Raw genomic sequence first — 15,083 nt, forward strand, 5'->3', positions numbered from 1 at the left:
TAATAAACTACAATTGTGTAACAAATAAATTTTCCTTAAATTCAGTTAAGAGTTCTCTTTAAAATTTTTCAAAACTGATATTTTTTTTTTTTTTTAAATATTTGCTAAACACCATGCAGTCGTAGCCCCAGTGGAAAACATTCTCTGTATATGTACATTTAATAGAAAAAATCGTTCAGATTACAAGAAATGGCCTTTCTGCATTTTTTTTTCTTTTTGTTGTTGTTGTTGAACATGCATTTGCTTTATTTGGTAAGCAAACGAAGTATTTGCATAGTTCTTAAGACACATGAATTTTTGTACCAGAAACATGAATGTATAGTACATGCAAAAATGCCTCTTCTTGAAAAAAAAGAACCATGTGCATTAATTTTCCCAGTTTTAATCTGGAAATGAACCGTTTGTTTGCAGAGATGTCAAGATTTTGCTCAGGATTTTTTCTTTAAAATGATTAAAAAAACACAAGTTAATAAAAAAAAATATTCGATGAAATACAATAAATAAATAAATGTATACTTAAAATTACACACAGGATATTCCTTTCTGAGCTAAATCATATTCAATACAGTATTATATTTCAATTTTTTTCTTATACCATGCATTTTATCTTTTATGTCCTTATGATCTTACAACATCTGAAAAATAAAACAAAAATTCCTCACTTAGAGAAGTAGTCCGAGTGAGAAATATGCCTTAATACACTTGATTGTAGCTTTTTCAGTGGTCTGAACATAACGATTAAAACCAATAGCAGACATAAATATACAAAGGCTTCAATTAAAAAAGCTATCCCAGGAAAAAAATGTGCAGTGACACCATATATGTTCAAGAATATTAGGGATCCTAGAAATTTAGACGAAGTTTCGGCGGCGGTTAGTATGGCAAACATTTTCCCCGCTTCATCTCCGTCAACAGCTTTACTGGCCAATGAACGCAGAGCGGAAGTTGTCATTCCAGCCATTGCTCCTATGGCAACCGAAACAAACACCATCCAGGTAGTGTTGCAGAAGCCCGCCCACACCAAACGAACTAATTTACATATAATTCCCAGCATGACAATTGTGACGTCAGAAAGCATCAACTGATTGGAGAAAAGCGGGAGAAAAAGAAATAGACACACCCCCTTAACAGCGTACTCTAAAGACAAAAGGTATCCATACCAAGGTTTTGGCCAACTGAGCGGTCGCCTAGTTATGAAAAGAAGATTGATGTCGCTCTCCCCAGTCCTGCAGATTTGAGTAACCAACGAAATAACAAGAAGTACAATGATTATTTTTCTGTCATTTAAAAACCGGGGTCTTGTTACAACAGTTATTGCATCTTTAAAATTCGATGGCCGAAAGATTTCACACACTTCACATTTCGTTATCTTTGATTTCTGCTCTTTGCTATGCCCTACTGTTTCGTCGATCAGAAAGATGGTAAACAAAATGGACATTCCATGAAGAATTGTGACACAAAAAAATGTAACACTGAGATCAAATAAGCTTTGTATTAATCCAGAGAGCAAAGATCCTACGCAAACACCAAGGAAATTCATAGCTAAAAGAATACCGAGGATCCTTGTTCGATTCCCAGATAGTGAAATATCACAAACCATGCTATTTACAGCCATTGTTATAACAGAGCTCTTCCCGAAAAGCCCTTGAAGTGCGATGCCGCAAAATATCAGAGGAATCCGGTACAGGGGCACCAGATCGCTCAAGATGTACAACATGACTGCAAAAACACTGCCTACACTTGGAAGGAAGATAGGTATTTTTCTTCCATATCGGTCACTGTAAGATCCACAGAGAAGAGCTAAAGGAATGGCGGGAATATTTAAAAGCAATCTATAGTAAATCAAATAATTTCCAGAAAGGCTTTGCATGTGATCTTCAAGTGCCGGGTTTTTCTCAAGATCCTTGCACGTCATGTTTTCTGTTTGCTTATACAAATAAGTATCGTAGCATACTGCACTGACTAGATACGGTTTAGTTGTCGTGTCTAACATGGATTCTCCAACTTTGTAAACAAAGAAGACGAGGTTAACTATGATCAAATTTAAGTCACTTGGCGACATTTTCTCATACGGATGTATCATTTCACAAATCAGTCAAGATATAGACCAGAGAGCGGTCCACCTGAATCTGAAAAAATGAATAAAGCTTTCAGCAAAAAAAAATCCATCTTAGATCAATAAAGATTATAACTAATTACAGTAACTTCAATTTCAAGGCAATTATTTGAAATTTAGAACAGTTTAATCCTTATATAAGTTTCGTGTGGATATATGCGTGTATGATCCGCAACAAGCTTATCTTTTGAAAAGATAAAAATTAGAAAAGATCTCTAGCTGTTATACGGGTATTCAGAAGCAGGTCTCTTAACAGATTATTCATTTTTTTCGAATAAGTGGAAAGGGACGAACTGGAAAGGGAGGGGAGGGGGGGGGGTACGTTTCACATTGCCACAACTGTGCAGACATGTTTTCTGTTTATTAAATGCGTGTTCTCCGTGTTTTCAATGTAGAAAAAAAAAGAGATGAAATTCAGTGCAATAAATGAGTACATGTATCTACAGATTTAAAAATATTCATTCTGGTAAGGTTCTTTGTTTCAATTAAGAAAGGCTGGGGTTTTTATAAAAAAAGTTAAGAAATCAATGATTTTTAAGATGTTTCCGTATCTGCATAAGTTCCTTGTCTTATCTTCAGACTACAAGATAAGACAAGGAACTAAGATAATACGAAATTTTCATTTGATCCAGAAATTGATATCATGTTGTTTTTTTTCCCATAATATCCTACCATTAAGTCGAGTATACTCATTCAAGAAAAAAAAAATATCGTAATTTCTAACGCTCAAGAGCTCTAGCAAATGATTTCAATGATGGCCTTGACCTCCTTGTCACATTTTTAAGGTTCAAGGAGTGTCAATTTTTAAAGGGCATCAGTTTGGTAGTTCGAGATATATGCATTTTACACAGTGAAGAGTATTTTTTTTTTTTAATTTCCTTAGCAAAACACAAATACAAGTAAGTATTCCGCATTGGTATGACTTATTTAAAGAAAAAAAAATCATCATTTAAGAAAAAAGAAAAACGAACATCCGATTATTTTCCAGTGTAAACCGCACTCTAACTTCATAAAGAATTTTAAGATTTTTTTTAGTAAGGTCGTACATGTACATGTAATTCGAATTTATCATGCTATATGACAAAAAATATATATTTTCAAAAATATTTAGAATTATAACTAATAAAAATCAAACTTTAAATCATTATTTCCATTAATATCTTTGTGCGGGTAATTTGTATTCCTGGAATTGGGTAATTTTAGGTCTTTAGAAATTCCATTGTACGTATTTTTTTTCCTATGTTATCATATCATTTATTTTTCGAATTAAAGTGAAGTATTTTTTTTTTCTAGAATGAGCCGGGAGGAGGACATTGATAAACATAACGTCTTGTTAAACTAATACAGATAAAGGATATATTCTGCTGTTATATAAAGGATATCTATATTGTGTGTTTTGATATTTGCTTTATCCAACGGGGGGGGGGGGGTGCATTGATAAATTTTGACATTTCACTGAACTGTAATGAGTTTTTTTTTCTTCTTTTAAACGAAAATTTTTGCTTATTAGCTTTTATTTGATATCAAAGAACTTTCACAGTAAGAAGTTTCGATAAATTTACATCCTGAAGCGAGGCCGAGGGATTATGTCAAAACCGGAAGAGCTATTGATAAAGCACATACCCGTGGATAAAGCATAGGTTTATCTTATGGGTAGTATCACCACACGTATAAGATAAATACTTGCATAAAACCCTATTTTCAATGTTGCCTCTTTAATCCGATATTCCTTTTTTGAAGCAAAAATATGAGCTAGTGACATATTTTTGAGATAAAAGACATAGAAAATATGGCTAGAAACCGGACTTCTTGGAATTTTCATAGTCAATGAATGTACTTTTTTTTGATCTGGAATTAAAATTTTCTTAATATTCTTTAGAAGACTATTAAAACAACAAAGAATCAATATTCAAATAGATAACAGGGGATGAGTGGGCAAAACAATTATGCATATTTTGATGGATAAAACCAGAGGAGTTCGATATAGATGGGCTGATAATTCAGCATATTTCGCAGAATACATCTTTAAGTACCTAAATATCGGTCAAAGTAATTTGTCCATTAAGTGAAATGAGGGTACATAAGGTTTATTGTTAACTTTTCCGTTTCAATGCCTTTGATGACAGTGCGAAATAAGAATGACAGAGCATTATTGTGAGAAACAACTATAGATTATCAATAAGACGGATACAGAGAAATAATTTGTTATCTTTCTTTCTAAAGCAGATGAAGATTATAAATTATAAATGGGTATGCTTATCTTGAATAAATCTTAATTAACTGATGCAGTATGGCCGTAGGAACCGGGGGGATGACCTTTTTTTTTTTTTGCTTGTCAAGGAATTTTTGGTAGTTGACGACCTTTTTTTTTTTTATTTGGCTTGTCAGGAAATTTTTGGTATTGTTCCCTCACTCAACTGTCAACTGGAAAATGTTTGGCTGTGCCTCCCCTCCCCCCCCCCCCCCCAACTGAAATTGCTTCCTACAGGCCTGTGCAGTATTAAGAAAAAAAAAACTTTGTTCTTGATTGACAGGTACCTACTTTGAACAATCACCATAAAATAGTTTCTTCTTTGAAGAAGCTGGATGTGGTACAGCAACGGTTTGCAAAACCATAATTTTCAGGACTGCATTTGAAAGTAACCCAAGTTATACGCACATTTCATGACTACAATATTTTACCTAGGTTGTGGCAGTTTATAATTCTATAAATCGCTAAGTGATTTTAAAAGAATGTAACCCAGGTTATTTGGGTGAATTCATGCCTTATAATTTGATTTTTCTACAATTCTGGTTCAAAATCCCTCTGTTCAGTCATATATTTTTTTTTCCTTTAAAACACTTATGAAATTCTAAAAAGAAATTTCATTCATGATTAAAATGCTCATAATTTTAACATTCCTTGCGCGGCAAAATCTGACAAGTATGTCCTGCTATCCTGAGAATTTTATCAAGTAATAAGCGTCATTTATCCCAGTGAGAGTTATATCCCTTATCAAAGAATCAATGAATCTTAAGCAATGAAAATGAGACGATGTGTCCTCAAATATGGTATTGAAATGTACAAATTGGAAGATAATATTAACCGGAATGATTTTTGACGCAAGTTATATTGTGATACAGGCACCACCGATTTTTCAATATAATATTTTTGTTCTGAAAATCTAATGAAATAGTTTGCTACAAACAAAATTAACAATTTACTGTTTATTAAAAAAATCAACATCAGCTCAAAGAAGTTATAAGTATTAAAAAAATATATGAACAACTTCAAGTTTAATTTCCCTAGTATTTATAAAAATTCAAGTACCCAGTTTGGAATAATACTTTTACCTACAAATAAGAAAATTTCCTGAAAACTTAAAATGTGGTTTAAATGATAAAGAAAGAGATATGTCAATCCGCTTATCCAATCCCTCCAATTCCATTTTGTTGTGTTTTATGAGTCACAAATTCAATTTAAATGAAACTTAAATCTTCTCACAAGTTTTAAAGGGGCCCAGACACAGATTTGAAGTTACATATATTATGTAGTTTTTTTCTCAAATTTCCCGTAGAAAATCATAATGTATGTTGCTGTAGCAACCCGGTGAGACGTAAACATTAACAAAAGCAGAGCTCGTGCCCTGTTGACAAAAACAAATTACGTTTCATCGGGTGTGTTCAATTTGTTAAACTCTGCACACATCACTGACAATACTGGTGAGTCGGTTTGGCCTTCTTACTTTTCTACTCCGAATTTTCATGATTATAGTTTTTATATTTTTCATTAAAACACAGCAAAATTTCTTCTTTTCTTAAGTATTAAGGATAACGTTTACTTTGTGAAAGTGCAAGGATGTGTCAATCAAACGCTTCCCGAAATTCATAGTTTCAATAATTTTCAGATAAAAAAAGTTTTTTATTATATTTCCGTGTGGAATGCTATATTAACATATAAGTCATGATATTATACAGAAAGTTTGAGAAAATATTAACTCAAATATGTGTCTAGGCCCCTTTAAATACAAGGAGTTGTTAAAATAGATAGATAAAACTTCGTACCTGAGTATCTTATTAGCCCTGTTCTTCCTTAAAGAAAAGAATACAGTGAATGTCTGGTGTCCTTCACGGATGGAAAAAAAAATGGAATGGAATATGGGAAATATACGGATATTCCCTTAAAATTTCAATTTAAGGTTTCAATTAGTAGTTTGTTAATGAAATGATTATAGATAAAAACTGTTAATTTTCCTAGGATAACAAATCATCACTACGATTCCTGGCTTGTCTTTCATTTTCGACAAATGAGACACAGCTTTATATAACAAAGCGCCGTAATTACTTCCTCGATAATAAACTTAACGCAAAATTAACTCATACATTATATATGAAGATGCTATTAAAGGAAATATTTTATTTTCCTTCTTCAATCATAAGTGAAGAGTGCCATTGATTATATATTGAAGAGTGACAGACACAGAATCAGTGCAATTTATTTTGTCAAGCAAAAATGAATGAGACAGAGTTGTGAGCAACATGAAAAAAATGACGTTCTCCTGCTAATGGCGGATCTAGGATGCAAGAATTACAATGAGGTATTGGCGAGATTGATTTTGGAAAGTCATTACTGTTCATTAGAGCATTTGCGTCATTCATACGGCTTTCTGGGACTTATTACAGACCGCTTTTTTATATGATTTGGAAATTGAACATCATTTCAGAAATGAATCTTATGTTTTTTCCTTGATCGACCTATCAAAGAAACTTGGACGGAAAATTTTATCAATGCGCTACGCGCTACCTATATGGGAAACTCCTTGTAACAATTTTGCGAATTAATTAATTAATTTATTTATTTTCTGCTATCTGAAAACACTCGCATAGAGAACGACAATTACCTCAACGCAAAAAACACCCGTTATATGGTATTTCAAAGACGAATATTTTCATAATTGTGGGATTGTTGCAAAATGTGGATTCTTTTTTCGATACATAAAGCGTACGTTGATGTTCAAAAAAAAAAAAAAAAAAAAAATAACAAAGAAAATTTTGTCATAATTGAGATTTACTTATCACTTTCTTCTTAATCACACATTAAGCATTATCTTCGCCTTGTTTGTCTATCTTCTATCAAAACATAAGAAAAGCGAAAATCTGTAGTATTTTTAATTTTTTGTCTTTCTTTCCCTGAAAATATAATCACAAATAAGGGATAAGTTTCAAAATTTTTCCTTTCGAAAGAGGAGATCGCAAAGTCAGATTTGCCGTGTAAACCTGAGAAGTAATATTAATTTTCTCAACATTTTTTAAGAAAGTAAGTTACCAAAAAATGTCTGAAATATATTTACCTGACATTTGTTGTTCAAGATAAATTTATTATTAAAATTGAGGAAAGTGTACATTTTTTCAAAAAGTGGTAAGAAAATAAAATTATTCTTGCACACATCTTGAAATATTCTTTTAAACACCAGCTACGTGTAGCATAATTATATATATGCTGATGTTACTATACTCATAACCAGGAAAATAAGAATTATGAAATACTGGTGTAAATTACTTAGTACAAATAACTGTATATTGAAATTTTCTTATGAATATTTATTGTATAATGCTGAAAATAAATTATACTCCAAACTTAACTGGGCAAGGGATGTTAAAGATGAGTTGTTTAGAATGGGACTTGGGAATTTTTGGATCAATCAAGATTTTATTAATCCAATACAGTTTATATCTTTATATAAGGTAAGACTGTTGGATATGTACCTTCAAGATTGTAATGCCTTTTTTGAAAATTCAACAAAGTGTTTCTTGTATAAGCACATTGTGTGTGACAATTTTTCCAAAATCCATGCATATTTGACAAAACCTATTCATTCTAAGTTAAAGAAGTATATTACTAGAATAAGGCTTTCTTCCCATAGCTTAAGTATAGAAACAGGAAGATATCAGAAAATAGAAAGAAGTAATAGAATATGCCAATTTTGTAATGATCATTGTATCGAAGATGAATTATGATATCATTTTTTGCTTGAATGTCCTGTTTATGATTCTTTAAGAAGAAAATATATCAAACCATATTATTTCAGATCTCCAAATATGTACAAGCTTACTCAGTTACTCAGCTCTCATGATGTTGGTGTTTTAGTTGGATTAGGGAAATTTATTTTTCATGCAATGATATTAAGAAATGATGAGTAATTTAATTTATATGTATATTATGTATAGATATTTTTCATGTATAATGGAGAGTTTAATGCATACTGTAATTGTTGGTGTTGAGGAGTCGGACAGATGGACACTAGGGGTTTCACCCCCCGTAGACTCTCTCTATGCGTGCATAATTATGTTAATTTTGTGTATACTAATGGGCCGTATGGCTTAAAGTTGTTTAATAAAGAATTAAAGAATACTAAGATAAACAACATTCGTTGAACACATTACAGTCGTATAAGCTCTTCCGATCATTTACATGTACTACCGTAGTAGAAAAACAAAAACAAAAAACAAACAAAAGAAGAAAAAAATAATATCAAAACAAATCCACAAAAAACCCCAATACACGACACAAGGATCGATTGTAATTCCTTTGTACTTAGATCATTCGCATTCATGACTAACGTGTGCTATTTTTTTTTCTTTTTTTCATGATTTGGCAAAGTAAACTTGATTATGGTTTGGAGATCTTACAGACTTTTAGATAGAAAGTTCTATCGTTAGAATGATATTGTCTTACACCTCTGTTCAATGATTGAGTTCGTAAGGTGTTAGCACGATAAAGAATCCTTGCTGCTCAAAGGCTTTGAGTTCCGAGTTATGGTTTTATTTGAAGCCCCTTACTGGCATAAGTAACGTCTCTATATGCGTAAAAAATCCCTTTTGAGACGTTAAGCAACAATCTATCAATCAATTTATGTTTTGTCAATGTAACAAATAAACAGAGGCAGATATTTCAACCATAAACGAATAATACAGTAAGTTCTGAATGTCAACATAGCCTGTAAAGTTTGAGCGAAAAAGAATTATGAAAATGTGGGTTTTTTTAAATATGGATATTCATTTTTGTAGACACAAGTTCAAAATATGTTTCTACTAATTTGCTAACTTGTTACAGTGCAGGAAACTAATTTTGTTACAGCATCAATGCTGATTTGAATGCTTCCTTTGCTTGCTGATTTGAATGCTTCCTTTGCTTGCTGATTTAATGCTTGTAATCCTTATCCTGATGCTGTTTTATAATTAGGTCAATGCTACCGGAAGTAGCATCATGCTACCGGAAGTAGATAATGAATTTCAGCATTGCCGTTTAAAGCAATAAAAGTGCCTTTTACAATTATTTGATCATAATATCTCACTATGTATCAGTAATGTGAATACTTTAACCAATATTCCTTCTTTCTTTTTTAATTTTTTACTGAATTAAAACTCATTGATTTTCTGATGCTAGTAGGATAATGCTGATTTTATGTAGGTCAATGCTGGTTTTATCCTTTGCTTGCTGATGCTGATCCTGGTAATGCTGTTTTTTAAATGCTGATCCTGATGCTAACTCGATCCTGATGCTACTAATGCTTATGCTGATGCTGGTTTATGTAACAAAATTAGTTCCCTGCACTGTAAGTTCACCGGACCCTATCCATTTTGCTACGTCTTTCATACAATTGTTAAGCCATTGTTTTCAAGATTAATTGTCTAGGAATATTATATCAGTGTACCTGATCATGGAAAGGAGAAAACGGCAGGTGAGACCAGTGGACAGGGGATGCTTATTCCTCCATGGCACCTGATCCCGCCTCAGATTTCAGATGTACATGTTGGCACTGCTCATAATTATTGTTTAGAGGAACTTTTGAGAAAGACCATTGTAATTTATCTTCTCATTTCATAACAACTATAGGGGCGAATTCTAACTGTGGCGAGGGTTTGTCCCGAGACACAGTTAGACTGATTACCTTCAATTTAATACATATTTGATAGTATTCTATACCTAAAGCTTCATAAGTTCGCCTATTAAATATAGATGTTTAATATGATATGTATGAATGGAATCCGGGTAGGGCAGAAAGTTTGTTTACTATGGCAACATCGAGCACTATGTGTTGATAGCGTCATGACGCGATGGTGCGATAGCCAAATGACAAAGAAATGATGCTACAATAATGCAATGGCGATAGAAGGATATTGCAATGGAGCAATTTATAGCGAACATAATAATCATTGTGAAATTGTCATCGCACCAGCGTCTTCGTAACGTCGCGTCGTTGAACTATCTTTCCATCGTGGCACAGGAGAAAACACTGCAATTCGGCAACTGAGTGTTTCCTGAAATGTTACTGAAAGCTGACTGTTGGCAGAGCTCTGTAATTCAGTCATCTTTCCAGAGGTTTTAGTAACCTTTCTGCTAATTGAAAGGTGGAGATTCATCCTGTCATTATAAATGTTACAGGTCCAATAATAATAATACACTGTGATGGTTCACATGATTGTTTATTTGCATGGTAATCTGGTAATTAGATCTTGATGAGCCCTTAAATTGAAAATATATTATAAACACATATAAATCTGTAAAGCATGTAATTAAACACAAAAAAGTCCTATATCACATGAAATATAATTGTATAAAAACAATGTTCAACATTATACTTTCCTTTGTAATAAATGAGTACAGTACTGCACCTGAATGAAGGGAAATAACTCTTAATTTTAAATGATTACATCCATAGGGCTTTACGAATAAAACTCATAAGAAATGAAGTAAAAAATAATTTTGGTTTTAGTTCAAAAATATTGGTCAAACATACTTTATAACCAATAGCTTCATTAACCAATTCAAAGTATTAAAAATAATATCTAAAATATATTATGTATGTTCTTCCCAAAGACAATGTGCCTGGAGGCTTATAATATATCATACACATGTACTGAAATAACATCAAATTATGGAAAACCAGCACCTAGTCATTCAAATAATTACTTTAAAAATTAATAAGCCTTTTAGCCAAGTAAAATAATTAACTTAATCACATAAACTTCATATTTACTTTGTCATCGTCAAAAAGTAAGGCGAATTAATTCAACAATCAAATTAGTAAAATTAGTAAGAGAAATCTAACCTGCTGCTTTCAGGATCAAGGTCTGGGTGGAAAGTGAAGAGCATGCTTTGCATGAAATAAAAGCTATCACCTGACTGACCGGTTAATTATCATAACAATACATGACACTACCAAACTGGACAAAAGACCACACAGAATACACAACACAACACAATCACATGGCCAGGTAAACATTAACATTACAATAACAATACATTTAATATATTAATAAATTTTAATGTGACCTTTTTACATTAAGTCTTCCGACAATCAAACCAAAACATCGAGGATATCATGTGATTGTAAAATCGGGTTCCTATCCGGATTCAACATGTATGAAACAAATTTACTCAAATGCTTAAAAATAAAAACAATGGAAACTTTCAAATGAATTTTTAGTTTTCGTTATCCTGATTATTGTAAAGGCTCTCCTTGAAAAAAGAAATAATAAAAAAAAAAAAAAAAAAAAAAAAAAAAAAACAGTGAAATTGACAAGTAAATAACTAGATACACATGTCATAATATCTATATTCATTGTAGACAGAACAGAATGTAATTTGCATCCTTAAATTATGTTTTTGATTTGCTACATAATGCGACACATTATTAGTTTGATTGTGTAATAATATTTGTATCTGTATTATGTTTTTTTATTTGCTACACACTGTGACACATAATTAGTCTGATTATATAATTATGTAATAATAATGATATTCCTCAGTGAATTCTTATATAAGCCCCTGACGAGACTGATGAAAGCTAAGCATGTCTGTTTTCAGCGTCTTAAAGACAGCCATTTTGGTTTTGGTAAGTTCTTCTGTGTATAATATAGTTTTGATAATAAGTTAAACAATATACTAAATGCTTAGTAAATGTCGACTGTGGAGGTTGTTCAAAGGAAATTCTATGTTTCCGCCACCCACGCGCGTAGATTTGGTAGAAATGGCCTTTTGAAAAAACAACAGGTCAGTTTTGTTTTTAAAATTTCTGTTTCGATTTTTCTTACTTTAAGCAACTAAAAACTGCATTTGTTACAACGCACTTTGAAATTTTTTTCAAAGTGCGTTAAATTTGGGACAGAGTAAACGCACTTTGAAAGAAAAAAAATGTTTCGTTTCAATGTGCGTTAATATCTACCATATTAATGCACTTTCCAAAAAAAATGTGTACGGATTGGTGAATATTCTAGCAAATCCCTATATTATGTCTACATGTATCTTTGCAAAAAAGGGGGGCTAAGCCCCCCCAACCCCGGTTTCGACGTCTTATGTAGGTATGATGACAATGAACATTAATGGACTTTTAATTTTAAAAGAACTAAAATTCAATGTACTAGGGACTTCCTTATACTTTTTACTGTATTAAGAATTTTCTATTTTTTTTTTAAATATGACCTTTAGTGCTACCTGTACGAGAAATACGACAAAAAGGGGTCCAATGCAAGTTTGTACATGTATGCTATTAAAAATAATTTTCCCGCACAATATGAGGGTCTTTTTCTAGTTATTTGGTAATTTTTAGATGCATGAAAAAAAAGTTTATTCTCGTAAAATAGATGGCTTTTTTAACAGTTATTTGATTAGTATTAAGAGGTATCAAAAATTACTTGTGCATTCTATATATTTTTTGTATCGTATTTGATTTTATAAAGTTATTTTGGCCAAAATATAGATAGATGGCTATTGTTGCCTAGATCAGCAATATGGTCCCTGATACTCTCTTCTTTAATATAACAGGGTGCATTTTTTTCAGGAAAGTTTATCTCAATTTTTTTCTTATATTTTACGTTAACTGAAATTTATGGAGAGAAAGTATGAATGGCATACCGGTCATGTAAGTACATATATTTGGGTAGGAAAGTTAAAGAGTTGGGTTTAGGGACATTCTACCTGTCTTTTCCTCGTTTTTGTTTGTTTGCTTGTATGTTGTTTAACGTCCCTCTCGAGAATTTTTCACTCATATGGAGACGCCACCACTTGCCGGTGGAGAGCTGCAAATTTTGTCCTATACTCGGCACTTGCAGCCATTGAGCAGTGAGGGATCTTTTTCGTGCCATTACCTATTGCGACACGGGACCTCGGTTGATACGGTCTCATCCGAAGGACCGGTCTCCACGTCCCACAATGGGATTCGAACCCGCAACGTAAGGATCAACTCCTTACTCCGCGACTCTAGAGCAGACGCTCTAACCACTTCGCCACGCGGGCAACCTTTTCCTCGTTCTCGATGAGGATAGATCAATTCTTCATTTTTTTTTTTTTAGAAATATAACAAAATAATGCAGTCTATTACTAAAATCTCAGTCCAAAATTTTCGTTTTATACATATTTTTTCAAAGTGCGTTAAGTGTCTCCATGGTTAAAAATGTTGATGTACACTCTTAACGCACTTTGAATTTTTTTTTTTTTCAAAGTGCATTGATTTTGTCCCAATTCAAACGCACTTTGAAATTTTTTTTTCAAAGTGCGTAATTTTTTCAAAGTGCCTTGCCACAAGCATTCCATAGGAATTGAAAGCATTTAGACCATATCTGATGTATAGTTGGGATGCAGTCATTGAAACTGACAGATTAAAAAAAATAATCCTTTAACAATAAGCCTACATGATGCACCAAAACTTAAAGCATTTTGATTCAGTGAAATGAGTAATCAATCGTTTGTTTGAAAGTTTTGTTTATTTTTTCACCCGCCTTGAAGGTTTTGAAGTAACGTTACAGACAATTTCAGCTAGCCTAGTCTTGATACATGTAGTACCTTTATTCTCAGTCTCGACTTTGCTATGGTATGTCTTTATAATTCTCTCGAAGTTTATATAGAAATAACATGGTGTAAATATTTATATATGTTGACTGGCATATTGTGCTGGCGGAAAAAAGATCTAAAATTTCTATGGTTAAGAAGAATAGCGAAAAATAATTGTCTTAACTACAAGTAAACAGATCGCTAGCTAATGATTGTAATGGAAATGAATAGTTTTTGTTTTGTTCTGATTTTGTTTTTATTAATTTGTTGATTTGTTTGTTTTTTAATTTTTTTTTTTTTTTGGTAATGAGGTGGTGGAATGGGTTAAAAAATATTTCTAGCGTTTTTCTAGCACACACAAGTCAAATGTTTGTACATTTTAATAAATTAACATACAGAGATTTGTGAAAAGAACCCACCATTATATTTGTTAACCCCGCATTTGCTGCGGACTTCAAAATGCATGTTTTATTTGCTTTCTTAAAATTTTGCCTAAGCAATAAAGCCAAGCGTCATTTCATAATTTGTTTGATGTGTATTTATTATATGACTTCATGAAAAAAAGGTCCTTATCTTTTGAGGTTACAATGCGCAGAAAAGGACGTCAATGTCGCGGTTTAGTAAACACGTTTTTTAATTTTTTTGTTTATTTTATTTTTTTTTGTCGACTGCCTTGGTCAACAAGAAAGAAAACTGGATTTTCAAGCTTTACAAAACAAAACAAAACAAAAAACGAAAAAAAAAAAAATAATAATAAACTTGACTCATCTTAAGTGTCTTAATATTAAAAGGTATTTTACATACACGTTTTTTGGGTTTTTTTTGTTGTTGTTTTTTTTTAAATGAAAAAGAGAGAGAAAGAGAGAGATCAGTGCACATATATGAGATACTGTGATACGGGACCTTAGTTTATACGGTCTCATGTAAAGGACCGTTCTCCACGTCCAACAGTTGGATTCGAACCCGCGACGCAAGGTTTAATTCTAGAGCAGGCGCTCTATCACTGCGCCACGCGGGCGACAATATTGAATAGTCACGTTTCGAGTTCATCCGGAACGTTCGTTTTTATTTACGTATAGTTATGCCGATCACGTTATTTACAGAAAATGTTCAGCAAGGGTACTTCCGGTTGTGATTGTTTACGATAGTTACCCG

General features: G+C 32.3%; 1 protein-coding gene across 1 annotated transcript; it reads right to left on the reverse strand.

Moving 5' to 3' along the window:
- Positions 1 to 658: 658 nt before the first annotated feature.
- On the reverse strand, positions 659 to 2,062 carry LOC133197872 (proton-coupled folate transporter-like). The gene has a single exon (XM_061334057.1). The coding sequence runs from the start codon at positions 2,060 to 2,062 to the stop codon at positions 659 to 661; it is 1,404 nt and encodes a 467-aa protein (XP_061190041.1).
- Between the last annotated feature and the right edge of the window lie 13,021 nt (positions 2,063 to 15,083).

The sequence above is a fragment of the Saccostrea echinata genome, unplaced genomic scaffold, assembly GCF_033153115.1.
Source record: "Saccostrea echinata isolate AGI-Se365-2 ecotype Australia unplaced genomic scaffold, CSIRO_AGI_Sech_v1 ptg000032l, whole genome shotgun sequence".
NCBI lineage: Eukaryota > Metazoa > Mollusca > Bivalvia > Ostreida > Ostreidae > Saccostrea > Saccostrea echinata.